This window comes from Misgurnus anguillicaudatus, chromosome 23 (genome assembly GCF_027580225.2).
Source record: "Misgurnus anguillicaudatus chromosome 23, ASM2758022v2, whole genome shotgun sequence".
Taxonomy (NCBI): Eukaryota; Metazoa; Chordata; class Actinopteri; order Cypriniformes; family Cobitidae; genus Misgurnus; species Misgurnus anguillicaudatus.
Genome location: NC_073359.2, coordinates 36,741,619 through 36,767,088, shown reverse-complemented (window position 1 = coordinate 36,767,088; position 25,470 = coordinate 36,741,619). Strand labels below are relative to the sequence as shown.

The 25,470-nt window shown below is 36.7% G+C and overlaps 1 protein-coding gene and 1 long non-coding RNA gene across 2 annotated transcripts in view; one reads left to right on the top strand and one right to left on the bottom strand.

Moving 5' to 3' along the window:
• Positions 1-23,324, top strand: part of LOC129436367 (signal-induced proliferation-associated protein 1) — a 194,776-nt gene extending 171,452 nt beyond the window's left edge. Inside the window, exons 13-16 of the mRNA XM_073862229.1 lie at positions 10,362-10,460; positions 10,623-10,704; positions 11,038-11,122; positions 20,198-23,324. Of these exons, the coding sequence (XP_073718330.1) occupies positions 10,362-10,460; positions 10,623-10,704; positions 11,038-11,122; positions 20,198-20,335 (404 nt within the window). The 3' untranslated portion in view covers positions 20,336-23,324. The remainder of the gene's footprint in view (positions 1-10,361; positions 10,461-10,622; positions 10,705-11,037; positions 11,123-20,197) is intronic.
• On the bottom strand, positions 41-781 carry LOC141359567 (uncharacterized). Its single transcript, XR_012366079.1, has 3 exons — positions 665-781; positions 315-370; positions 41-227 (listed from the first exon to the last, which is right to left on the bottom strand). It is a non-coding gene; the product is annotated as an uncharacterized lncRNA (long non-coding RNA).
• Positions 23,325-25,470: the final 2,146 nt, after the last annotated feature.

Sequence of the window (25,470 nt, the reverse complement as noted above, 5' to 3'; positions counted from 1 at the left end):
CAATTTTTTTTTACTTGTTTTAAGTAAAAAAAACCTCCTGATTTTCATCATTTATTTCAATAAACAAAACCTATTATCCCAAGCCACCTGCCCACAAAGTCAGTGTATCTCAATTTAAGAACCTTCAGATACCAATATTAGAAAACAAGACAAAGGAAAACCAAGCAAGACTTTCATTTTTTTTTTGCAGTGCAGGGCTTGGTTTTCATTCTGGAGTCTCTAGAAATCTACATTATATAAAAAAACAATAACTAAAAGCACTATTTTAAATATTGTTAAAACACTGCACACTAAGACACAGGCCTAGAATATACCTTGATAGCTGAAAACTTTGTGCTGTGCACGAGATGCTGTGCTCTGGGCAAGCTATCTGCAAGAAAATATGAATAAAACTACATTGTTAATACAACTTCAGTTACTGGATAAGCAGCATAGAGCAAACATAGTCTTACTAACAACTTTTAAATAAAAAATAAAAGAACTAGAACTTTGCTTAACCTCCGTGTGTACTATAACAAAGGCAAAACAGCATGTGTTCGCTTACACTTGCTAGCCACTTTAGCTAGGGGAGCATACCTGTTCAGACAAACGAAGTAATTTAACTTAAACAACTTCTATACATGAACATAATCTTGCGTTACACAAAAATGAAACATGTACTTACTTAAACGATCGTAATTGATGACTTTTGTCTTAAATCTGTATCTTGATCCTCTCTTCAAACACTGAAATGTGTGACGACGAGTGCTCTCTGGGAGGACACTTTATCTTCCGGTTTACAATTCTTCCGCCTTTTTTAAGTGCTGCGCCTGTCGACCGGTGGCGGTACTTCACTGTTTGTGCTTTAACACTTTTTTTTTCTCTCAATTAATTTGTACAGGTCGCAATCGCAAAATAATCCTTGTACATGTAAAAGGTAAAAAAAAATAAAAATCAATGTTGGAAAATAATGAAAGACATGAAGGAAATTTCCAGTCAAGTGCATAAAGCAAAGACATGTACAAATGTTCACCTAAGTGATAAAATAATTTGATATATTTTACATATATTACTGTATAATCGCTTCAGAGTTTAAAAGTAATTTAAATGTAATTTCCTAAAACTTCAAGAATCTGTTATAAACCCTACTGGCTTTAGATGCATGTGAAACATGCATGAACTCAGGGTGTAAAAAAGGAAACTAACTGAAAACACATTTGTATAAACATAACTTACTTATCTTTGCTTTGGAGCAAAACAACTATCCTATTTCATATAATTCACATATATAGGCTATTATGACTTTATAACCGCTCAAATGTGAAAGTTAAAATGCTGTCAGTACTTTAACTCCAATGGCCAATGTTGATTTTGAGAAGATTTCAAAGCGGCTTGCCGCCAGCCTGCCGCGGTCTATTAGATGGAGGCAACTGCCAGAGAAAATTAAGCAGTCGGGCCGCCGGCATGCAAGAAATGGGAGTGACGTATTCGGCGGCAAACGTTTCATCCCCGCCAGCGGGACGCACCTATAGCCGACAGCTTAGGGCTGGCGGCAAAAAGAAGTCCTGTGGATATTTTTTGCTATCTGGGTTTAATCTTTATTGTTTACATGCTTCCATTAGGTCACATTAGGTCTTCATGGGCTTAGTTATCACTTACACGTGAATGACACACAACATGAGCTTTAAACACACTAACCCCTTTCACATAGATGTTATATCTGCTTACATTAATGAAATAAACATATGGATGGCAAAGAATTTCCTCAAACTAAAAACAGATCTGCTCCTAGTTGGCCCTCTTAAATGCACTTCTTATCTCAATGTAATAAAATCAATATTGCTGGCTGTTATGTCAAACTTTCAGCCACTAACAAAAACCTGGGCATAGTGTTCGATTCATCTCTGTCTTTCTCCTCTCACATCTCATCACTTACGAAATATGCCTTCTTTCATCTTTGAAATATTGCCCAATTTTTAAATATCAATTATCCCGAGACCCTTGTCCATGCTTTATATTTTTATGGTTTACCATCAACATACATAACCCTATTTCATACAAAGAAATCCTCCCACATAACCCCCATTTTATACAGTTTAAACTGGCTTTCCAATTAATTTCCGCATTCAATATAAAGTTCTCATTACAGTTAAAGCTTTTCATGGTTCCTGTCCACAATATATCTTAGATCTCATTCACACATATACCCCTGCCCATGCACTTAGGTGCTATAAGTACAAATTTATTATAGGTTCCTCGATATAGGCTGACAACTTTTTGGTGGTAGAGCCTTCAGTATTACGGCTCCCAGCCTCTGGAATTTTCTTACCCAGAGCTTTCGAAATCTGTCATCATTACAATATTTCAAAACTAATCTGAAAACTTCACTTTTTGGTATTCCGACTCTCAAGTCCATTGACATGGTTTTGTGTTTATTTTCTGCATCTGCAGTGTTGATAGTTCCGCTGGCTTAGTTCAGTTCAGGATGCCCTTCCATGTCAGATGCGTCGGTTTATTAGATCCAAATGTTGTTTCCCAGAACAGTTGACCGTTAATTCAGATTGTTTTTTAAATGATCATCCTCGTTGACATTTATGTTGTGGTGTTCTGTTTGCAGTGGTTTCTTTTAATCAGCACTCTCAACTACTTGCACACACATGTCTGTTGTTCTTGTTTCCTCCCATTCTCTCTCATTCTCGCCATAACACTACACTTTACAGTGCATCCATTTGTTCAAAAAATAACACAATGACATATGAACAGCTTTAATCATTCAGGGCCATTAGATTGGCTTTTACCATAGTATCAGGCTTTTACCATAGTATCAGAACCTCTGCTTAATATTAATAATTCATCCAGCAGCTTTCAAACTGGCAGTTGTTAGGCTCCTCATTAAAAAGTCACAGCTTGACCAGGGAGAGCTACAGTGGTGTAAAAAGTGATGGACCCCCTCCATATTTCTTATGTTTTGCATATTTGTCACACTTTAATGTTTAAGGTCACCAAACAAATATAAAAGATAACACAAGTGAACACAATATGCATGTTTTTAAATGAAGTTTTTGATTGGATGTTTTTATTATAACAAAATCTAAAACTACATGTGTGAAAAAGTATTTGCCCCCAAACCTTATAACTGGTTGGGCCACCCATAGTAGCAACACTAGAGGTGAATTTCACCTTGAGCGTGTGTGTCAGATGACCCCTCCTTCATTTACCTCAGGGTACCAGCTCAGGAATTACACCTCGGCAATAAGCATGATCTAAATGGATCATTCAACCAATAAGAAAATATGTAAATTGGAGGGAGTTTTTCCATCTAATTTGTTTGAAGGATTTTGTGAGATTCTGGCTAACTTGTAGAACAGGGCTATTCAATTAGTTTGTCATGGGGGCCAGTTCATGAAAAGCATCTTAAATGAGGGGCCAGAGATATATCACTGATGATGACTACATTTTCCTATATTTAAACATACTCATGTTGTATTTTGAAGCTGCCTAACAACAAAATCAGTGCATTGTACAATAGGCTTTTTCTACAAACTTTTTATTTTGAAACTGCATACAACAACATTAGTGCATTGTTAGATGTCAAAGTACGCTTTTCTACATCCAGACAAGTTCATATGTTGTATTTTAAAATTGCATAACAACATAAGTGCATTGTAAGATGCCCAAGTAAGCTTTATTCTACATTTAAAGAGGTAAATAAGAGCCATATCACACTCATTGAGAATTTAACTAATTTACTCACTTCAGTGCACATAACAAAAAAGTTTATAATATGGAACATAATTGTTTTATGCGGTTTTTTGTCAAAGCTAATTATTACAGTAGCCCTATTTAAACTACAACAGCCATCTTAATAATTGGCAAACATAAGGCTACCTTCTAATAAGACAGAATATGTTTTTAGATTTCGCAAGAGCAGTGAAATTACGTGTATGTTTGTCAGCACGATACGCATAAAGTGGTGCAGGTGCTGGGCTGTGAGCGATGGCGACTAACTGTAACTTGTTTTAATTGCATTTTTGTGTGAGAACGATGACTCGCATAATATTTGAGCCTTTGTCTGCTTAGAATTTTGGAGAAACAGCATTATCTTTTTGTCCAGTTCACAAAATCGTTTCAACGAGTTTTCTTTATTAAGACATCTAACATAATGTCATTGTGGATAAGCAAGTCATCATTGAGCTGACATATCATACAACAGGTGTGTTCGACTTCATGCGGCGCTGCGCAGACCAATCGGCGGCTGACTTAAAGCAGTGCTTGTCGGTTAGTAATTTTGTCCAACTTGAGCTGGCGCCGCAGGTATGTGACTGTGTCATATGGTGTTAAAGAACTGCGAGAGCGATTTGAGATAAGCCGCCTGAGTCAGCCAGCGCAGTTCGCGAAGAGGAGCTGCGTGGGCTGTAATGACGAAACAGCTGTTTCATGATTGGTCGGATTCACCACATGACAACAATTACGTGTGTTTCGTGTTTATTTTCACGCCCTCAGTTCCACAATTGCCCGTTGTCTAACTAACTAAATTTATTCTAGAGATGTCTTTTTTACAGACTACATAAAGGGCCGGATCAAATTACCTTGGGGGCCGGGTTTGGCCCGCGGGCCGCCAATTGCATAGTCCTGTTGTAGAACTTTAACTGTATTATCAACACAAGGAAGACAGTGGTAATAAAATTGAATTTATTATTAAAAGATAAGCAAGAATAATTAAAAACACTACTAAATGAGACTAAAATACTAAAGGATAAAAAAGATAGGAACTAAAGTGTAAAGAATAGAAAATAGGAGTGACTGAGTTGAAATTATGGGAGAATGTGTTCTGGTCCTACTAAGGCAGGGATGGCCAACTTTGGTCCTGTTGGGCCGGTGTATTGCAGGGTTTAGCTCCAACTTGCCTCAGCACATTTGCCTAAAAGTTTCTTGTATGCCTAGTAAGACCTTAATTGGCTGTATGTTAATAAGCCAATACTTTGCATAGCCATGCTGTTTTAGTAAGGAATGTTTATGATCACCCTCGCTCAGGGCCGGAGTGGGGCCACTTTTCAGCCCGGGAGTTTCAGGCCCAAGACCGGCCCACTTTTTCCATAGTGTAATTCCAAATAAGCACTTTTTTCAAATTGGATAAATAAAGCAACAGTTCAGCTCTTACTATAGTTTTTATTAATATCATGGTTCAACAAATAAGGTAAAAGTTAAATAATATTTCACTTAAGATGAGAAGTTAACAAAAATATTCCTCTACACTCTGGGTTATTTTTGACCCATAATGGGTAAATATTGGACAGAATAAATGCTGGGTTAAAAATAACCCAATGTTGGGTTGTTGTTATGCAACCATGGATTATAATAACCCAACAGTTGGGTTAAAACAACCCAGCATTGGGTCAATTTTAACCCAGCAGCGTGTTCTGTCCAATATTTACCCATTATGGGTCAAAAATAATCTATTCCACAAGGAAAGGTTGATAAATTATTAGCATTGCTAATGCTATGAGGCCTATGATTAATCAGATGCAAATATAAATATAAAACCCAGTCCTAATTAAAAAAGAAAACAGTTTGACAAAAAAATATTAAATCCAATATTGGGTAAATATATAGCATAAAAAGTGATTTATAAGCTTTTTTAGGCTGCTCATTTTTGACTGGGAACACAAAAGGTGTTATATGGTTCTGAACACAACCTGAGGTTAAATAACTTTAATTCATATTGTTTACTCATTGCCTCCTCGTTTTTAGCGGGGAACTGGCTTATCTGCTGCTCAGAAACTGCTTGCATAATATTTGCAAAGTCTATGAATCGCATGTATACACAAAAGAATAATATTTTAACAAAAAAAATGTTGGCTTGTAATAGGGTTGTGCCGATAGACGATAGTATCGTGTATCGACGATCTTTAGACATATCGCCAATGGCAGGCTTTCATGGCGATAGTCAAGACGATAGTTGGCGAATGGTTATTATTTTTATCATCATAGTTTTATATTAACACCGACAATGCATGCTTTTCCTCACATGAGGGTTTGTTTGCTTGCTTCACTTTACGCGGAGAGCTTGTAAAGAGAGAATTCCTTCTTGCACGTACCTGCACTTAATGCGCGCGTCTTGGTCTCCTTCTACCACTAAATCCAGCACGCCGCGTCATGAGCAGCTGCGCTTCTCTCTGTCTCACGTGCACGCGCTCTCGCGTCAGTCCGCAGTCTAAACATAAACTGAAGTAGTAATCCTTATTTGTTTCAGTTTAATGCGTTTCATGCGAGCTGAGGCAAACTTTACTTTTTGTTTAAAATATGACCCGCTGCATGTCGCCACTCTCGCGTACGTGCAGAGAGCTGCGCTCTGTCCGAAGTCAGATCACTAGGTATTAATCCTGTTTATGATATGCATTTCAATGAGTTGTAGCAACACGTTCCTTGTGTTTAATATATGATTGTGTTTAAAATATGATCGCGTTCCGCTGGACCGATGCGTTTAAAAAGGCACCTCATGAGAGCACCACTGCTTGACACGTGTAGTCTTCTGCAACAGCACTAAATAAATGCATTGAATAGTTTGTATGTGCGCGCACTTGTGTGTGCGTGCGCAGATGCATGTTTTTACAGTTATTAAGTAATCATGATAGGGTTTTAATGACGCGCTCGCTTTAATGGCATCAGTTTTAAGAAGGTTGCGGTCACGACGGCGTTACGGTCTTGTTTTTTTTTGTCCACCCATCAAGTGACTTGTTATAATGAGTAAAAATTAACAAATAAAAAAAAAAGAGTAAACTACTGCCACGCCCCCCGATAATATCGTGTATCGCCGATCTCACAGGCTGACGATAGGACGATCTGAAAATAGGGCATATCGCCCAACACTAGCTTGTAAATAGTTTGAAAATGGTATTAGCCGAATAATTAAGTTGCTAATGCTAACCATTACTAGGCTTATTTCTCTTTAAGTTACCTGTTGTCACTTTTGTTTGTCCTCTTGAAAATAAATCTGTAAGTTTGGCACATTTGGCAGCATCCCCCTACAATGGCTTTTTTCTTCAACCTGTTTTTTTACGCCCTCCTCCTCTCAGACGCGTTTTGTTACGGTAGCGCCGGCCCAGCCTACCGGAGAAAAGTTTTGGAAAAGACCTGCTATGGACCGAACCAACTCTATGGGAGGGGAAAACTCCTTCACATGGTACAACCCATGCAGAGGCTGCGCGCTGCAGTGTCAATGCGAAACGTGTGAAGTGTCATTTAAGAGAAGATAGACTCACTAACGTGACAAATGTAAAAAAAAAAAAAACTCGACCGGCCCAAAAGTGAAGCGGCCCACCGGGAATTCTCCCGGTTCTCCCGATTACCCACTCCGGGCCTGCCCTCGCTTCTGATGAGCATGAAGGATGATTAGGAGAAATGCTGTAGACCAATCAAAACGTCCTCTTCTTCTCAGCCTTGTCTGTCAGTTGCCAGAGCAGCCTTATTTAATGGAACTGGGCATTTGTTTGTGTTAACCCACCAAAATCCAGTCCCAATGCAGGGCACCCTCTTCAAGGCAGTTGGGGGGCTAAAACTTGTGTTATCTGCTGTTGCTACAGCGATAACTTGCAGTGAGTCTGTTACAGCATTGTGGAGGAAGTTTGGTCAACTCATCTTTGCAGAATTGTTGTAATTCAGCCACATTGTTGTAATTCAGCCACACTTTTATGCCAGGGACTCAAAAAAGTCTTGGGGATCATCAAGATGTTTTCTGGCAAAACTCAGACAAGCCTTTATGTTCTTTTTGCTTACCAGCAGTTTTCGTCTTGGAACTCTGCCATGCAGGCCATTTTTGCCCAGTCTCTTTCTTAAGACCGGGGTATACCTTTTTCCCCGTCCGCGCAGCTTTCCAAGTATACTCCCCGCAGCTACACGTGGATGGCTGCGTTCGACACTATATGCAATACCAAAGATTTCTTATTCAAATTATTAGTCTAACAGGCCATCAGGGCAGCACTGATTTGGCGACATTTACAGTACATTAAAACATTAGGATAGGTGAGGAAAAGTAACCGATTGTAAGGTTTTGTTATGTGTTCTGGTTGCGTTTTGTGTTTTGTACTTTTATTTTGACACCCTGCTCTGTTCTGACTTTTATTTTGAAATATCGTCATGTCACACTTCACTTCCCACTTCCTGTCTGTTTTTGTATTTAAGCACTTCCTGTAAACCTGTTCCCGGCTGATTAATACGTTTGTATATTAGCCTGTTACCTGTCTGTTTATCTGTTACCTGATTACCTGTTTGCCTGTTTTTGATATCTGTTGTGATTCTTCTCTGCCTGCCCTGACCATTTGCCTGTCTCTGGATTACGTTTGTTGGTTTGCCCTTACTGGATATGTTTGCTGGCCCTTTTGGGATTAACAATAATAAAACCTCATTGCACATGGATTCATTTCTCATTCGCTTTCATTAAAGCAACCCGTTACACCGATCCACCATTGCAAACACAGTTTAGAACAAACAACAAGACAACAAAGAACAGGAATCCAACATTATGGTAACAAACATGCTCCACAGCTTTCTGTTCTTGTAAGAAGTAAAAGTTAAAGAAGGAAAACGCTAGTGTGTGTGCAAATGTTGTCTGTTTCATTGGTATAATTGTTTGTAGTGGAGTGTCCTGTCTAAATATTCTCACGTGCATGCACTGTTGTATGCGGACTGTACGCGCACTGTCCGCGCGGTCTCAAATCTGATGACGAAAATTACGTCATGCGGACGGCGCCCATACGCGGACGTCCCTAGTATTCTTTCAGCTTTATGGTGGAGTCATGGGCAATGACCTTAACTGAGGCGAGGCCTGCAGTTCTTTGGATGTTGTTGTGTGGTCTTTTGTGACCTCTTGGATGAGTCGTTGCTGTGCTTTTTAAGTAAGTTTGGTTGGCCGGCCACTCCTGGGAACGTTCTCCACTGTTCCATGTTTTTGTCATTTGTGGATAATGGCTCTTACTGTGGTTCACTGAAGTCACAAATCTTAAGAAATGGCTTAATAACTTTTTTCCTGACTGATAGATCTCAATTTCTTTCTTTCTCATTTGTTTCTGAATATCTTTGGATCTTTGCATGATGGCTAGCTTTTGAGGATCTTTTGGTCTACTTCACTTTGTCAGGCAGGTGATATTTAAATGATTTCTTGATTGCAAACAGGTGTTGTAGTATTCGGGCCTGGTTAATGTGGCTAGAGAAATTTAACTCACGTGTGATAAGCCACAGTTAAGTTATTCTTAACGGGGGGCAAAAAAATGTCAAAGAGGGCCATGTAGTTTTGGACGTTTTGTCTTATTAATAACAACCATTAAACTGTATGCTGTGTACACTTGTGTTATCGTTGACTAATATTTAAATTTGTGACAAATATGCAATAGCATAAGAAATCTGGAGGGGGGCCAACACTTTTTCACACCACTGTAGCTAATTCCTGACTAGTCTCAGCCGCAGACGTCACGCCCACAGACTGTTGGCTAAACGTCTGATGTTTTTCGTACACTTTTCTGGAAACCCGGTGAGAATGTCAAAGTCGTCTTTGATTTGTTGAAATAAACCAGATTTCCAGGAGACGTGAGTGTCGCGATTAGTTTCAGTCCCTGGAAAACAAAGCTCTGACGTTCCATAGAGCAAGAGAATCAGTCGTGTTCACGTGGACAATAATGACCAGTTATCATTACCAGCTAAACATTGGATTCTCAAAAATATGCAAAGTTCGCGGCATAGACTCTCTAAAAGACGTCCAAGAGTTTTGCTTGAGGCAGTTAGTAGAGTCAAAAAATTTGGTTCTCCTGAATTGCTTGTATGTGTTAAAAAGTGGAGAGATATGCTTCAAACAGATGTTTAACGGGAGCGTCTCATTGGTGTGGCTGTTGATGAAGTGTACGACGTTGTCCTATGGTGAGTAATGTTGTTTATTTAGATGTTATTCGGTTGCGGATGGTTATTTCAATAACTGACTTGTTGCCAGCGGGCTCGTTATTGTGGGGAGTCCGAAACGTGACGCTAGACGAAACAAACTGTGATTGGTTGTTTGACATGTCGGTCAAACTGCTTGTGGGCGGGCTTTGTCCAGAAAAAGCAGCAAAAAACACCAGACCTTCAGTATTGATGGTCTGGCTACGCGAGACTAATTCCTGACCAATCTCAAATCAAAGTAGTATCCAGCCAAATGCGCCAATTTGTGAAGAAAACAAAAATTTCGACCAAGATTCAGGCCCCACCATAATACAAAAAAAAATTACAAATAAATTACAAATTATCTCTTGTTAGCATCCAATCATGTTGCAATTATACTCCTTGTATTACTGGATCTTAGTGCAACATTTGAAACCATAAATCTACATTAAATATTATATTTTTGTTGATTTCAGTTCTCTCAGAGACTACAGATTCAACTGAGGAGGAGTGGCAGTCTATTGCTAATCTTGCCAGTGCCTGTCGGAACATGCTAGAAGCTCTCTCTCAAGAAGGTGACAAATAACAAATAATTTCATTACAGGAAATAAAAGTTGTGCTTAAACATGATAGCATGTAAGCTTGTGGTATACTTGTGTTTACTAAGGAGTGTTTGTATAGTTATAACCAGTGAAAAGATAAGAGCATAAGTAATATTATTTAATACTGGATTTCAGATAGGAATGCAGGAGATGGCACACATGAGTCCCCAGAGACTGCAATGCAGACAGAAACAAGGCTTAACAACATAAAAGACAGGTGAGATTGACTATACTAGTTTTTCATTGACAATGGCAATACTTTAAAAAAGGACAGGTGTTACATTTTATGTAGTAATTTCAAGGCAATTTTTAGAATATGAACTTATAAGTTAAATTTAACTCAAATTGTGTTGGTTGTCCTTGACTCTTTATACTCAACACTTTATTTAGTTTCTAGTAAATTAAGTAATTAATTTAACAATCTGTCTGTATGTTGTCGTATTTTCTTTGCACTCTACATGCTCTTACAGTGGCTAAATAAAAACATGAATAAAATGGTCAAAAAATGTGTTTTTATTAAACTTTTTCCTGTTTCTCCTTTCCTTTGCAGTGACTCATCTGGCCAACTTGAGGAGAAGGTGTCCCAGTTAGAGACCATGTTGAAGCAACTTCAGGATGACCTTCAAAAGGAAAAGTACTTTCTCTGCTGTTGGTTAGTCATGCCCAGGCCCAAACGGAATCCCGGAGATATTCCCCAAAAACTCAGCAGAATTCTGTGGATTTTAACCCTGTTAAGCCCTGCACTTGTGCGTGTTTGTGAGCAGTAGCCGTCATTGACAAGCACACATATCCCATGCATGCGTGTTTGTGCGTCATTGACAAGTACACAAACCCATCACATCCACGTGGTTGTGGGCAGTAGTAGCTTGTGCTGTTTGATGTGACCGCAGTAAATTTCATTTTATATAAAATGTGTGCTCTCTATAATTTAAAGCGAAGTTAACAATAGTATATGTAACTTTATATACAAAATATAATTCTATCTTGATATGCACATTACCTGTTCATGTTGGTCCAATTTAAGTTCAAGCTACTTTATTTGTACCCATAGGTAGATTCCTCATACACAAATAAGAACAAACAAACCACCTGGATGATGTGTGATATGTGTGAAGACAATGAATATTTTAACATTAAAACATCCAATATGAAATTACTAATCAAAACTTTAAACTGTAAAACAGTTTAGTTAAAAAAAGTTCTTAAAAAGTTCGTACAGGTCAAAGGTTTAAACAAAAAAACAAGCACAATGCATCTAGCTACGACTTATTCCTCAGTGTAATTGCTGCAGGGACAAAACGGTTTTTGTGTCTTTTTGTTCTACACCTAGAGATTGGTAACCTACTCCCAGAAGGGAGAAGCTCAAACTCTTTGTGCAATGGATGGGAACTGTCATTTAAAATTGAACCAGTTATGCACTGTAACTGTTTTGTGTACAAGGTCTCCACGTTAATCTGTGGCTCACCGATCAACCTGTTAGACCACTTCACTATTTGGTTGAGTAAGTTTTTATTTTTCATAGAGAGGTTCCCAAACCAGGCTACTAGCGCATAAAACATATTCAAAAAAAGCTTGGTAAAAGAGGGTCATAATGGATTTGTCTATGTGGAAGCGATTCCTGAAACAAAACAGTCGCTGATGTCCTTTTTTCCTCACAGCTTCACATTTAGATTCAAATGTGAGTTTTTAATTCAGAAGACTATCCCTGGTTAGGGATAAAAAAGTAATTATTTTAGATGCAATTTTGTAATATTTACAGCTTATATTCTCTGACATCTTTTAAAACATTTGATATATATTCCATAGAATTCCACAGATTTTTCCAAAAAATTCAGCAGAAAGGTTCCGTCTGGAACAGGGGCCTCATTTATTAAAGGGCAAGTTCGGTATTTTACACTTAAAGCCCTGTTTTCAGATTGTTTATGATGAAATAGAACGGTTTTGACTGAAATTTGGACACATGAGTTTCACGTCTTTGTAAACGAAAGTTTAATGCATTTTAGGAATGATTGTTCCAGTGCATCTATACACCCATTGTAGAGGTGGGAGGTGATAGATCAAACACCCGAAATGTCCAAATTTCAGTCAAAACCGTTCTATTTCATCATAAACAATCTGAAAACAGGGCTTTAAGTGTAAAATACAGAACTTGTCCTTTAAGTGTGGATATGAACAAAACAGGGCTGAAAACATGCTTATGCCACTTCCCACGCAAAGGGTGTAATTTTAATGGAAAACTACACCGTTTTTCAATATTTTACTATGTTCTTAGCTTAACTTTGAAAAAAGACATGGATGTATTATTTAGTCTATGTGTGCACCTCATCTTTGTACAGTGCGTTGTGAATGAGTTAGCATTTAGTCTAGCCCATTCATTCCTATGACTCCAAACAGGGATGGATTTAGAAGCAACCAAACACTTCCATGTTTTTCCTATTTAAAGACTGTTACACAAGTAAGTATGGTGGCACACCATCGAATTGGACTGATAGTGTAACAAAATTTATTTTGATCAAACCTTGCAAGTATTTATAAAACTTGACTTACTTTACCTCATCTGTTAACATGAATTCTCGTTCCCGTCTAATTGATGGCCTTCAGCAGTTGAGTTAAAGACAACTGATCCCCTAATTCCATGCTGCTTTAGAGCATCAGTAATCTACGTCAGTGTCATTGTTTTGATCATGCGCCCTCTATTGGTGGATTCTACAAATTGTATCTTTAAATACCAGGTGTAACGGAATGTGCTTCTCTTGGCCACTTGTTGTCTGATCGACGAAAACATATCTTAATACAGTAAACACACAAAGTGGTCCTTTCAGCAAGAAGCGCTCCTAGATTCTCTCTTGGACAGTAAACAGCCTCTTTGATTTCAAGAGTAACCAGTGTAGTGATTCTGACACGGCACCAATTAATTTAGTATGCCATACACAGGGCACTAGAGGTGAGTGTGCATGCGCGTGTGTCAGATGACCCCCTTCCTTTTTATGGGGCACCAGCTAAAGAATTTCACTTTAACAATAAGAATGATCTGAATATATCATTTAACAAATAAGAAAATATGTAAATTGGAGGGAGTTTGTCATCTAATATATCTAAAGGATTTTGTGAGATTCTGGACAACTAGTGGAGCCTCTCATTACCATCACAAGAAAGACACTGTTGCAATAAAATGGGGTTTATATGACTAAATATGCAAGGTGACTACTACGTAATGCAAATAAATTACATAGAAATGAATATAAATGAAAATAAACATTAGAAAAACAAAAAAGTAATATTGGAAATTAAACGAATAAACACAAGCAATAATGAACAGAGCCTGCAAATACAATGCTGTTGGATGTGGTGTTCAAAGAGAATTAGTAGTAGGCCTCTTAAAGGAAAACACATATAATTTCTACAGGGTGGCAATGTTCAACATCTATGCTACAATCAACTAGTGCCAAGGTCTCAAAGAAGTTTGGTAAAAACTGATGATGATCAGTCGGGTGATCAGTCCGTCGTTAGGGACGTCCTTGTTTGAGTACAAGCAGTGGGAAGAGTGCAGGCTTTTTTCTGTATCCAAGAAGTAAACTGTTGTACCAAAAAGGATGTTTTTAAGTCCAAGACGAGCGATTTGTTTTGTCCTTTGCAGCAACTTTGTGTTGAAGAGCTATAAAGCTGATGGAAGTTTGGAGGTTGTACTCGCAAGAGTTTGACCTCAGTCATGCTGTTGTCTCTTTCCTCGTCAGGTTAGAAAACTCAGAACAAAGTTGTGTTTGCTGGTTGAGTATCTTTATCTCTTTCTGGTGGGGTCAAGATTGTAATTCAGCCCCCTCCATCTCCAGCAATGTGATTATTGGTCACCATAAGAAGTAGCTGTGTCACATGGTCCATCACCGGGGCGGAGCCAGACATTGGGGGCTAAGCCCAAATCTAGGGGTTTCAAAGCCCCTGCTGATATTTTTTCTCCATTTATGGCAGCTTTATAAACTAACATAACAAATTTTGACAATGACACTTTAACTTCTCTTATCCAAAAATAGGCTAAATATGTTTGCTGTAATATGTAAGCTACATAAGAAAGAATAACAATTTTCACTTCACTAGCAGACCAAATTCCCACCTGCTTATGGATGCAATCTCTCTCTCTCTCTCTCTCTCTCTCTCTCTCTCTCTCTCTCTCTCTCTCTCTCTCTCGTGTGTGCGCGGGTGTAGTGGAGCATGGCTGTGAGAGCGGTTATTTGTTTTCTCAACTTTGACAGTCAGTGGTGCATTTTTCTAACACTTTTATACTTTCTCTTCACAAGGGTGATTTCTTTTTTCTTATTTTATAAGCTTAAGTGTTGTTTATAGTACTTAAGGAAAGTAGTGTTAGTTTAAGCAGCCGGCCATTATGGCCGGCGGGTTTGAACACCTCACCCGAAGGCACGGGATTAGTCGGGTTTGATAGTATAAAGTCAGCGTCAAGAATGAACAGCGCTGTAGTAATTTTTTTGGATTCTGTAGAGAAAGCTAACAAGGTTGTTGAACGCGGTTTAGTAATCAAGAACACATACACTGCTGTTTTCCCTTTAATGAATCCGTCCAAGAGAATTAAAGATGAGGTGTTGGAACGTGAACTAGTACGCTATGGCCATCTCGTGTCAACAATAAAAAAAATACCGGTGGGATTTAAATCTCCGCTACTAAAGCATGTCGTTTCATTTAGACGACAAGTGTATATGGTGTTAAAACATGGAGTTGAGGAGTTGAATGTGTCGTTCAAATTCACAATTGATGGGTTTGACTATGTTGTTTTTGTAACGCCAGATATTATGAGGTGTTTTAACTGTGGTAGAGAAGGACATTTAGCCAGAGCCTGTCCTGAGAAAAATGAAGAACAGAATAACTCTGAGAGAACAGATGCTGAACAGAGAAATGTAGATGAAAATAACATTGTGAAAGAAAATGAGCAAAACGTTAGTGGAATGAGTATATCAGTTTCTACAGAAAATGCAACTCCAAATATGTCTAATAAAGATGAAGTCAGAGAGGGAACTACAAGGAAAATTGCTGAATTTGCTTTAACTGGGCAGGATGTAATAAACACAGAGAAATCAAATTTTAAAATACCAGTGATAAAAAGAAAAGCAACTAGAGCTAGTATTGAACAGATTTAAAAAGGGGTCATGTTAGTAAACAATGTGAAATAGAAGATAATGCAAGTAAGACTACTGATGCTAGCAGTGAGATGGAGTTCTCTTCAGAGTCAGATAGTGAAAGGGAAAGCTCATCTCAGACTATGGCAGCTGCCACAAGAGAGGATGAGTATGATCTAGGAAAGTTTCGGAGCTTTCTGCAAGTAACAAAAGGGAAAAGAAATGTGGTTGTAGATGAATATTTCCCAGACAGAGCCAGGTTTATTGAAACTGCAAAAGTACTGATGAAAAGTGTGGATGGGGATGGGCTCAGTGAGACATAAGTGTTTCGTATCAAAAAATTAGTGCAGAAAGTACGAGCAAAAAATGCGCAAGATGATGTGGAAGGATCACAAGAATAAGCTGTGGACATCTTTTGAAGTGGGGTTTCTTTTGTTAACCATAATTTTTCTTATGGGTGATTTTAAGATTTCCTCACTAAAGCCCGGTGCACACTGTGAGATTTCAGCCACGATTTAGCTGTCTGGGACAAATTTTGAAATCCTAAAAGATTTCTGGAATCCCTGGCTAAAATCTGCCGTCTTTGATCGCTAGTTTGACATGTTCACAGACAGCCGATTAATGACCGTTGCGATCAAAATTATCCTCCGACAAAAATCTGGCAGTGTCAGAAATTTTGAGACACAATCCTGCTGTGTGACATCTCCCTACGACAACCGGCAGCTCAATAACCAATAGAAGCACAGAACCCGATGATGCAATTAGTACGGCGACAACAACAAATCAACGCAGACAAATGTCAAAAAGAGCCAGGTTGACTATACAGCAGGAGGAGAAACTTGAGGAGTTATTGAAAGATAAAGAGTGTTTGTACAACGTGTCATCACCACTGTACCATGATAGGATATAAATGAAGCAGCCTGGAGAGAAACCGCGCTGGAAATTCAAATGCCAGGTACTCGTCTCCTTCTTCTTTTTATGCTTATTATTAAAATGAACGGTAAATGTTGTTTCGGTTTGCTAGCCTTCGCTTCAGCGTGTGTTTGCACAGCCGTCGTCGATCGATGACGTAAAACTGCGGACACGTTTGTTTGCGTGCGTCCGATTTTTAAAAGTCTTTTAACTCGTACAGTCTGACATTGATGGAAACTGAAATCATACAGTGTGGCATGGACTTAACTACGATATTGATCGCACAGTGTGGCAAGCAACAATCCTAAAGGACTATTTAAAATCGCACAGTGTATACCGGGCTTAAATCTAAATGGAGCGAGAGATGCCAAGAAAAGAGCTTGCCTGTTTGATTTAATTAAGTTGAAAAATTTTGATATTTCTTTTTTACAAGAAACACACTCATTTATTGATAATGAAGTGGATTGGCAAAGGGAATGGGATGGCACAGTAATATTGAGTCATGGTAGCACTAATAGTGCTGGAGTGGGCATTTTATTTTCGAAATCCTTTTTGCCAGTGTCTTACAAAGTGGAAGAAGTGGTAGCAGGGAGGTCATTGTAAAGTATGAAAAAACAACAATGGTCTTAATCAATGTATATGCTCCTGTTGCAAGAGTGCAAGAGAAAGAATGCTTTTTTTTAGAAAAATTGTCTAATACACTTTCAGAATGTGACTCTGTAGAATTTCTTTTTTTAGCTGGTGATTTTAATTGTACTGTGAGTAATTTGGATCGCAATCATGTTGAACCACATATGTCTTCACGAAATAAATTAGCATGTATTATAGAAAATTTTGATTTAATGGATGTTTGGCGTGATAAACATGGAGATTTTAGGCAATACTCTTGGACACATTCTCTGGAAAATGATGTTTCAATGGCAAGAATTGATAGAATATATGGTTTTAAACATCATTCACAAATCTTTAAATCATGTGTTATATCCCCTGTTAGTTTTTCAGATCACTCTTTAGTTTGTACAGTAGTTTTTGTTAACTCTCTTAAAAAGTGCAAGTTAAAAGTGCATATAATGTTTCGCTGTTTAATGATGAGAGTTTTAAAAAAGTTTTTTTTTTTTGGGAACAACGGAGATCCACATTGTATCAGTACAATTCATATAAACAATGGTGGGATATAGGAAAAATTCAGATTCAACAATTTTGTAAACAATACACTCTTAATAACTCCAGGAATGTAGTTAAGTTGGTAGAAAATCTTGAATCTGAAATAATTGAACTTCAGATTTTATATGATTCCACACATGATCAAAGTCATTCTCAAACTATTAAAAGAAAAAAAGATGTTTTAGCTGATCTGTTAGGAATCAGAGGACATGGAGCGTTGGTAAGATCACGTTTCCAGAATATACATGAAATGGATGCACCAACTAGTTTCTTTTTTGGCCTTGAAAAAAAAAATGGACAGGGTAAATTTTCATTAAAGCCAGAGTTATCACAGTGAAGGATTTGGCAAGCCTAGTTGGCCCACTTTTGAATAATGTTGATGCTGTAGCTAATAGACTCGGTGTTCATTCACTACGGAAGGTTGGACAAATTGAACAGTTTTTCCGGGACTCTTTAACAGAAGAGGAAAAACTGCGTTTAAAGAACTGGTTAATTGGGTGTGAGGCCAAAGTTTGATGAAGAGGACTTTTGGTGTTTTAAAAATGATTTTCGTTTTACTTTTTTTAACTCTGTTGGGGGGAAAAGTCTTTATACTTTTTGTGTTAAAGTTTTAAATAAAGAAAAGTTGAGAAATAGAGTGGATACGCCATGGAGATCTTTTTTAAAAGTAGGGGATGAAAAGAGGCCTGTTTGGGAAGCACTTTATAAACCACCATTGACTTAAGGGGTTGGACACATTCAGTGGAGAGTATTACATGGTATCATCGCTGTCAATGCTTTTGTATCTGTTTTAAATTCAGATGTTACAGACAAATGCCCTTTTTGTGATTGTAGAGAAACCATTTTTCATTGCTTTCTTAAATGTGTACGGCTAGCTGCTCTGTTAATTATTCTTAAAGAATTGTTTGCTGCTTTTGATGAGGAATTTTCAGATGTGTGTTTTATTTTTGGAGTTAATTTTGGGAAAAATAAGAAAAATGTAAGCAAAATTGTGAATTTTTTAATTGGACAGGCTAAAATGGCAATTTACGTAACTCGAATGAGGAAAATTGAAAAAGATAACAATATTGAAGTTTGTATGTTTTTTAAAAGTCTTGTTAGAGCTAGAATTTCCTTAGAACATGGATATTATAGTTGCTTGAATAATATAGAAGATTTTGAGGAAATATGGAGCTATGATGGGATAATTTGTTCCATTGTTGAAGGAAATTTGTCATTCTCTGAGAAATTTGTGTAACTACTGGTATGTTTTGTTTATTTTTTGTTGTTGTTGTTTTGTTTTTTGTTTTTGTTTTGTTTTTCTTGTGTAGTTTTTCTAATGATGTTAAAATAAAGCTTTGTTAAAATTCTCTCTCTCTGTGTGTGTGTGTGTGTGTGTGTGTGTGTGTGTGTGTGTGTGTGTGTGTGTGATCTCCACCCTCCTCTCCCTCTTTGCACTGACAATTATCACACATAAGCATATTGTAATGCAAGAGATTAGGATTCACATTTTATAACTGTCTATATCAATGTATTTCTTAGGTGAATTTTCAGTGAAATACATATAAGCAAAACATATGCTGCCTATATACGTAGAAACTAAGTAACTATATACTTTCTCACCTTCTTTCTGACATCTTTAAAAAAAATTGTATATCCATGTATAAAAAAAGAATATGTTCAAAGAGCAATTTTTTTCAAAGTTTTAATTTACTGTGATTAAATGTAGGCTACTTTAAATACAGCGTTACGAATGACAGTGTGCAGCAGAGGCAGACTAGATGAGAGCGCTAACAGTAGCCGTTAACCATGCAGATAGTATATCAGTTGGTGCGATTTAACAGTATTTTCATCACATAGCTATAAATATACACTTTTACAGTAATAACGAAGGCACTGTAATAATAAACACTTTGAAAATGCGTTTACTGTGGGAAGATCCAGCATATTAATTTGCCTTTAACTTCAATCTCTAATTCGTTTTCACTGGAGTGGGGGACTGGAGAGTTTAAAGCTGATTGCCGCCACCTAGTGTGCTGGTTAAATTCATTTTACTGATCTGAAAAGATTTCGCTCTGGTGACCCCTGGAGTGTCCTTAGGCTTCTTTTCACTGAATTTTTTTTACTTAAGTAAATTTTAAAATCATGACTTTTACTTGTAGTTTAGTTATTATTTCTTTAGTTACTTGTACTTTTACTTGAATAAAGTTTTTGGATACACTCTCCACCTCTGACGATTACTGATATCTTGGTGCATCTAAAATTCTCCTGCTGCTGAAGCAGGAGTTGTTGAAACCCAGCCTTTCTATGAAAATTGTTGCATTAGCAAGCTCATATTCATTTAAAGTGACAAACATTTTTGCTCACACCTCAAAAAGTTTAACCTGCTATAATAAATGATCTGCGGGGTATTTTAAGCTAAAACAGTACAGTATGTGAGGCCGATTTGCAGCACACCCATCCTTAACAATAAAAATTGAGAAAGCTATGATAGTCATGTTTTTTTGTATATGTTGCTTCCTGCAGGAAAAGGAGGACAAAGAATTGCTGCAGGCAGAAGTGCAAAGTCTCAGGCAGAACAACCAGCGGTTGCAGGAAGAGTCCCAGAGCACTGTGGCCCGTCTCATTAAAGTCACAGAGCTACTCTGCAATGTCAACAAGCCCTGCTAGCAGAGAAGGGTAATTTATGGTAACTCCTCCATTTTATAAAAAAAATCTAAAAAGCTAATGCAAATGTTACATGTGCAAAAAAGCTTTTAAGTAACACAACCATTGGCAAGTCCTGCAAATAAAATGGTCAGGGTTAGTATACTCTTTATTTAATTAAAATTTAAACCAGCAACATTCTTATTTTAGCTGCTTGTGCCACCAAACCCCTTTAGAATATGATAAGTGTAAAGCTGCTCATCTAAATTGAGATCAAGTATGGTTTGGTTACAGCTATGTACGTACATGTCTGGATGTAAGCAGCCATTTGATGTATATTAATGCCTAGATTGATAATGTATATTTTATGACCATAAATAAAATAACTCCACTCCTTTTCCAGTCTTCAGTGTTGAGCTGTAATAAATGAATTAATAATTTAGATTATAGCAGATAATTTATGGTCTAAGTAAACTGAATTGACGCATACATTTTATAATAATTGGTATATCTGCACAATCTCAACAGTACTTACTACTGTTTATATGGGAACAATATGCAAATTGTGGGAAATAAAGTTGTAAGAACCTGAAGAAGTAAAAATTATTAATACTGTAAGTATTTTATAAATAGTATTTTACATCTATTCTAATATTGCATGGTATGTATGACCTACTATAGCGGGCAACAGTCTTACATTTGGGAGAAAGTTAGCGAGATCTAGGGGTGCTTCAAACATGATTTTTGCAACAGATACAGAGAACCGACTTCTTGTTTTCATGAACAGCCGATCTTATTCTTCAAGCTAATATGTAAGCTCTTTTAGGACTTTATCTGAAAAAAGGTTTAAGTAATACCACATATACTGCCTTTGTTATATTATTTACAGTAAATATGTACAGTACTGTCCATGCCAGAATTAGATTTGTTGTTTTGCAATGCTATAGTGATCATATATAATTGTTTCTTAGTCTCTTTAATAGAATACATCCAGAAAATACAGGAAATGTGTATATAGTATTAAAAACTGTATAAAAATGTAAACTGTTTTTAGGGTAAACTCCCCTTCCACTTGAGCAATAGCAGGAAACTGCAGTATCTCTTAAACCTAAATAAAATTAAATCCTAATTTCTAGTTTTAAAGAACTTAGTCTTTTTACTAGTTTTGCTCAAAAACGCTCAATATGTGTTTAGTGGCAAGTAAGCAAAGACCATTCCTAAAGAAGACATTTAATCCTGAAAATTTATTTTATTTTTTGTACATATTTCCTGTATTTTCTGTTTGTATCTTAATAAAATAGATTGAAAAATAAATATGGATGGATATTAAAACTTCTAAAACAACAAGTTAGGTGGTGGCCTAAGACTTTTGCACAGTACTGTATATTATAGTTTTAATAGAGAATCAAATAAATAAGCAAAAATATATAATTCTAACAAATATATTTATTTATTTATTACTTTTAACAGGCATAAGCCTTTTTTAAAGTAATGAAATTAAAAAAACTGCAGTGTTCACTGTATGAATTAAATACAAACAGATTCTTATACAACAATTCTTTAGTCAAGAGCAGAGAGTGAATTTCTCTTTAATATTATTGATAGATGAATTAATTAACTTTAAGACGCAAAAGAGATCAAAAGCAGCTGCAAGTAAAAGGGAATTTAAACTGTTACAAATTTAAATCGCATGCAAATAATAAACTTTCAGCATGAAAATGCAATGTCCACAATAAATATATTTGTTTTAAACACTGTTTGATTGGGATGTGAAGACATGCACTGCATGTTAGGAGCACACTCTCATATACATATCTCTGTATAGGCAGAGAGAAATCCAAATTTGAGGGTTACACATAAGTAACTGTTTGCTTGCACTGTGCAAAAGTGGTCTTAAAATGCATCCACTTTTATACACTTTTGGTGTCAATTGCATGAATCCCCTAGGAGGAGTATTTAACTCATTGCCCAACATTTTTAAAAATAAAAATATAGAGGTAAACCAAAACTGTTCTCTTTCAGTAGTTTTTGAATAAGTTTACTTTAATAATATTAAAATACCTTATGGCAGGGCTGCACGATTGGCAAAAATCATAATTGTTTAGGCTACCGTACTGTATTTACACTAAACAGGAAAGGATATATTTGAAAAATACAATGAATTGCATGTCTGCCGAGAACTTACAGGCTACTGAGGATTTAATAATTTTATATAGTCAGTTGTCAAATAAGTGGGCCTGTCTAAGGCATGAAACTCCAGGGCTGAAAATGAGTCCTACTCTGGCCCTAGGAAAACATGTGTTTGCGTGTGTGACCAGTAAAGAGCACTGCTGCAAAAATATCTGTTTATATCTTTGCACATACTGTAGCTATATTACATGTCATACACACAACAGAAAAAACCCACCTCTTAACCCAAAATGTATAATTCTTGTACAGTAACAAGATGGAAAAGGGGCATTTTGCGCAGTATTTGGTATGTTCTCATGAACCTCCGACTAAACATAAGATTGTTGCTTAGCTTAGGTTATACTTACCACATGGTTGTAGAATTATAGTTTCAGGTTCTTAGCCCTTTATTTCCCATAGTTTCATATTGTTCTCTTATACCTACAAGCATGCACTAATGTAAGCTGTAAACTCTGTTTACCTACACTGTAAATTGCAAGCTGTAAAGTAAATTGTTACCTAAGTTTTATGCAAAATAATGTGAATGTGTTTTTAATGTCATTAATGGAACTTGTTTATTAATAATGTGATTTATTACCTGCTTTTCGTTTTTGGTTTTCATAGAGGAGCGGTATTCCTGGTTTAATGTTTAACATGTTTGAGAGAAAAGTCAGATGTGAGTATTGGTTTGATTGGCTGTTTTTATTTACTGACTTGTAAGATGTATGTATTATTTTTTTTTGCACACCAATGTAAAATGATTGCCCAATGTGATGCTTAAAGATGTTCTGATATTAACAAATATGTGATAAAAAATTTAAATAAAATAATTATTGAACTTGAATGAGATTTGTATCACAAATACATCCAAAGAAAAACAAAGGAAAATGTTAAATAGCCTTATTTGACGTTCCTCTATGTTATGTGTTTTTACCTTGACATTTTTAATCAAGAGTCACTGTGATAACATGTTACCAGCAAAATCTGGTGGATTATGAAAATATAAATCTATATCTGATCACTCTCTGTAAAGAAATAAAGTCCTACTTTCCTCTAATATCAGTAAATGTACATTATGATGGTTTGGCGAGTGAAGAACAACTCCAGTGCTATTTATTGGGAGGTACACAAATGCAGGTTTCATGCAGTCAGGTATACTTATAAAATAGCTGTGTAAAGGGTGTATCTTTTCTCTGTAGGAAGTTGTTCATGTGTGTTTATGCATCAAGCAGTTTTTAGGCCATATTATGTATCTGAATGTACTTTTAAAATTGAATAAATTATAAAACTTGAAAATGTGTTTGACGTTAGTAGATATATTTGAACTGAATAGTCCATAATGAATAATGTAAATTTGTGAGTTGTTTTTTTTAGGTTAATTTGTTAGGTAAACGAAGCCACAAGATTATAATTCATATTTTTCCCTACTGGAACAACAACAACTTAAAGAGCCACTAAAATGACCACAAAAAAAGTGTATATATTTATTGTTGTGGTCTACCACAATACTGTTGTTTGAATTAAAGTTTAAAAAACTCATTATTTTTCTCATAATATGGATATTTGCAACATCTCTCTTTAAAACGCTTTATTGCAGCGCGTGTCTCTTCAAAGCCCCACCCCCACAAACGGCAAGTATACTCTGATTGGTCAGGGGTTCTAAACGATTGTGATTGGTCAATCCTTGTAGCGTTCGAAATGTCCATTACCATAAACGGGTTTCGGTTTCTCATGCGTGTACAGATAATCAAACAAAATGGTCTCTGTAAACTGCCTCTAGTAGGCTATTGCGGCTGTATTGCCTTGCAGTTTAAGCCTGAATCAGATTTAGAGAGTTTGCAGAAAGAAACAAATCTAACAGAAACTCCTTCCCAACTGAGCAGGATGCTTCACAGTGCTCATTTTGTAACCACCATACACTTCGGATGTGTTGTGGTTGCAGCAACAGTGTCATGAAAATTCAGACCTCTGTAATTTTTCCATATTCAGAAATAAAGGTAAACCCCCTGAATAAATAATCAGTGTATTACAATTCTTCATTAAAGTGTCTGCATATATAATAGATATTTAGTGTCTGTAATGTAAAACCGCTTTATGTCACAGCGGGGCTTTAGAGTGAGTGAGAGCACAGGTGCAGCAGTCTGATCGTGGCCACTTGTAGTCATTTTCGTTGAAGCTCTGCTGTGTACTGAAGAGAACTGGACTAGTTGTCTGTCACATAATAACCTGTTACTATCTTTCACTGTGCAAAAGCATGACGGCTAACCTTGGTGCATAATTGCTTTATAATAATAAACACAGTCCAGACACCAAAGATCTGCGCTAAAATAAAATACCATACAGGCGTCCTCCGCAGCGCAGCCCAAACTCTCTCTTTTAAACACACTATATTTATTGTATAAGCGAGAACTGCTTATTTTGTTTTATACATCAACACCAACAATAGTATTGTCGTTGTTTATGCATTTGCTTTTCGAATAAGAGCTACACTCATTTAAACAGCAGTTGAGTTTAGAGACTGTAGGCCACAGTACGTTAACAGGCTTCATTTAACATGCACGCACAAGAGAGAATCTATTTTACAGTCCTCTGAAACGACAAAGTTTACAATGTAACACTATACTGCATGATTTGAAACGATTACATTGTAACACTGTTACATGCTACATGCATTACTGATTTTTTTATATATTTGGCACCTTAGTTTTGTGTGCAAATTTCCATAAGCTTTTACAGGGAATATGGTGTTTTTGTCTCCATTCTAAACATTTTAAATGGAATAACAGTTGAATTACTTGTAACTACTTCTGGCATCAAAATATCAAAAAACAATTTGAACAAGGATTTTTCTTCCATAATAAATCTTTTTTTAGAAACAATGAAAAGGAGGGAACCACCTTTAACAAGCTCTGGAGTCAGGCGGAGGGCTCGTATTTCCCTCGAAAAACGACTGCATGACATTGCAGAAGACTGTCTATTAGAATCAGAAC